General features: G+C 59.0%; 2 protein-coding genes across 3 annotated transcripts in view; one reads left to right on the top strand and one right to left on the bottom strand.

Moving 5' to 3' along the window:
• Positions 1-161, bottom strand: part of KLHL10 (kelch like family member 10) — a 4530-nt gene extending 4369 nt beyond the window's left edge. The window contains exon 1 of the mRNA XM_017834062.1: positions 62-161. Within this exon, the coding sequence (XP_017689551.1) occupies positions 62-161 (100 nt within the window). The remainder of the gene's footprint in view (positions 1-61) is intronic.
• The window catches only part of NT5C3B (5'-nucleotidase, cytosolic IIIB), a 22334-nt gene continuing 20529 nt past the window's right edge, over positions 76-1880 (top strand). Inside the window, exons 1-5 of one of the 2 annotated variants that reach the window (XM_017834171.1) lie at positions 76-198; positions 584-653; positions 1020-1066; positions 1500-1585; positions 1758-1847. In XM_017834171.1, the coding sequence (XP_017689660.1) occupies positions 602-653; positions 1020-1066; positions 1500-1585; positions 1758-1847 (275 nt within the window). In that variant the 5' untranslated portion in view covers positions 76-198; positions 584-601. The remainder of the gene's footprint in view (positions 199-583; positions 654-1019; positions 1067-1499; positions 1586-1757; positions 1848-1880) is intronic. The other variant, XM_017834170.1, reaches the window with a different exon arrangement.

Genomic DNA, 1880 nt, shown 5'->3' with positions numbered 1-1880 from the left:
GGCCCCGGGGCTGGGGCGGGGGAGCGCGGCCAGGAGGGCGCTGGAGGGTCCTCGGTCCCACCAGGGCGGCACCGAGCGGGGTCTCTGCTTTGCCCGCAGGTGCCCGAGCTGGAGAAAGCCACGGTCCGGATCCGGCAGCCCGAGCGCGTGCGGGGGATCATCCGGACCCTCCGGGAGCAGGGGGTGGCCAAGCTGCAGGTACCGGCCCCGGCGGGGCAGGAGGTGCATCGCTCACGCTCCGTCCTTGTCTCAGCTGGCCCTTCCTCGCCCCCCCGGCTGCGGTGCGGTGTGCAGGCGGAGGGGAGAAGCCCCAGAGGAGACGGAGGACGGGGCTGGTGGCTCTCCCCGTACGGTCCTTTCGGCTCCCGGTTATGAAGCTCAAACCGTGCCCCACTCCCCAAACCCCTTCTCCGCCCAGGCAGGATGGAGCCATTCGGTGCTGATAATAGCGCCGGGGTGGGAGGGTGAGGACACCGTCTGCCCCTGTCGCTGCCAGTGTGCGCCCTGGCAGCACCTTGGCTTGCTCTGGCTGGGGCAGAGTGCGCTGGGGCACACACAGATGTTGTTTTCTCCCCTTTTCCAGGTCATTTCTGACTTTGACATGACACTGAGCAGGTTTGGATGCAAGGGCAGGCGCTGCCCCACATTTCACAGGGAGTGGAAGCTGCTGTTTTTACTGTCACTAGTTCTGTTTGGTTTTTGCGTTTGTGTTTTTCATCACTGTGGTTTCTGTCATCCTCTGTCCCCTCATCTGCCAAACCTGACTGCTCCTCATGCAGCTCTGGGCCTCACTGCCTGGTCCTGGCCACCCACTGCCCATTGCAGGAGCCGTGTCCTGGGCTGTCCATCTCCATCCCACTCTCCCAGCAGAGCCAGGCCCTGTGCTCGGCGCCTGTTGGGACTCCACAGCTGTGCCACCGCAGCTTGTTTTGGGAGGAGCCGGCGCTAAGATGCAGGAGAGCTGCTGTTAGAAAGGCTTTTAATGTCTCTGTGCCATTGTCATTGTATTGTCCTTGCAGATATCCTCGATACCAGCCGTGTTGTCAGTGAGGACGGCAGGAAGAAGGTGGGTGCTGTGTGTAGGACACCCTGTCACCCGTCATTGTAAGGTTGCACTGGCTGGCGTGGCAACTCTCCTGGCTGTGCTGGCTGCCAGGCTGGAGGGGGAAGTGTCCAGGCTGCATTTCAGCCAGCAGTGGCAGAGGAGAAGTGAAAAAGGGAAATTGAATTTGCATGCACAGCTGTGGGTGTTTCAGCTCAATAAGAGGAGGAAGGGGAGGGATGTTTGTACCTGCAGTGTCTGTCTGGAGTGAGGTGAGGGTCAGCCAGGCTGCCAAGAGCTCCAGGTGTGCTCAGAGGGAAGCTGCTCAGTGACCCAGTTTGGTTGTGTTTAGGAAGTGTGATGCTTTGGAAGACTTCAGAAATGCTGGTTTTGTTGTTTATAGTCTGTTTAGACCTGATGTTCACTCTGTTCTTTTTCCCTCTGTCCCACGCTCCAGCTGAAGGACCTGCTGCACTATTACTATCCCATTGAAATTGATCCCAAGCGGACTCTGGAAGAGAAATGTCCCCTCATGGTGGAGTGGTGAGTGCTGTGCATGATGATCTTGACCTTGCCCTGACAACCTCTTGTCCCCAAGGACTGCAAGACGCAAGGCTTGAGCTGTCCCTGGGCTTTGTGGTGATCCTGGGGGATTTAGTTGTGATTCTGACCGCCGAGGGCCTCTGCCCCAGAGCTCACTGCTGCCTTTCCCCAGGTGGACCAGGGCCCACGAGCTGCTGGTGCAGCAGAAGATCCGCAAAGATGACATAGCCCAGATTGTCAAAGAGTCAGAAGTGATGCTGAGGTATGGACATGGGGCTGTGGTGCTGAGGTATGG

This window comes from Lepidothrix coronata, unplaced genomic scaffold, assembly GCF_001604755.1.
Source record: "Lepidothrix coronata isolate B3197 unplaced genomic scaffold, Lepidothrix_coronata-1.0 Scaffold229, whole genome shotgun sequence".
NCBI lineage: Eukaryota > Metazoa > Chordata > Aves > Passeriformes > Pipridae > Lepidothrix > Lepidothrix coronata.
The sequence above is the reverse complement of the archived record's forward strand: the minus strand, read 5'-3'. Positions and strand labels throughout refer to the sequence as shown.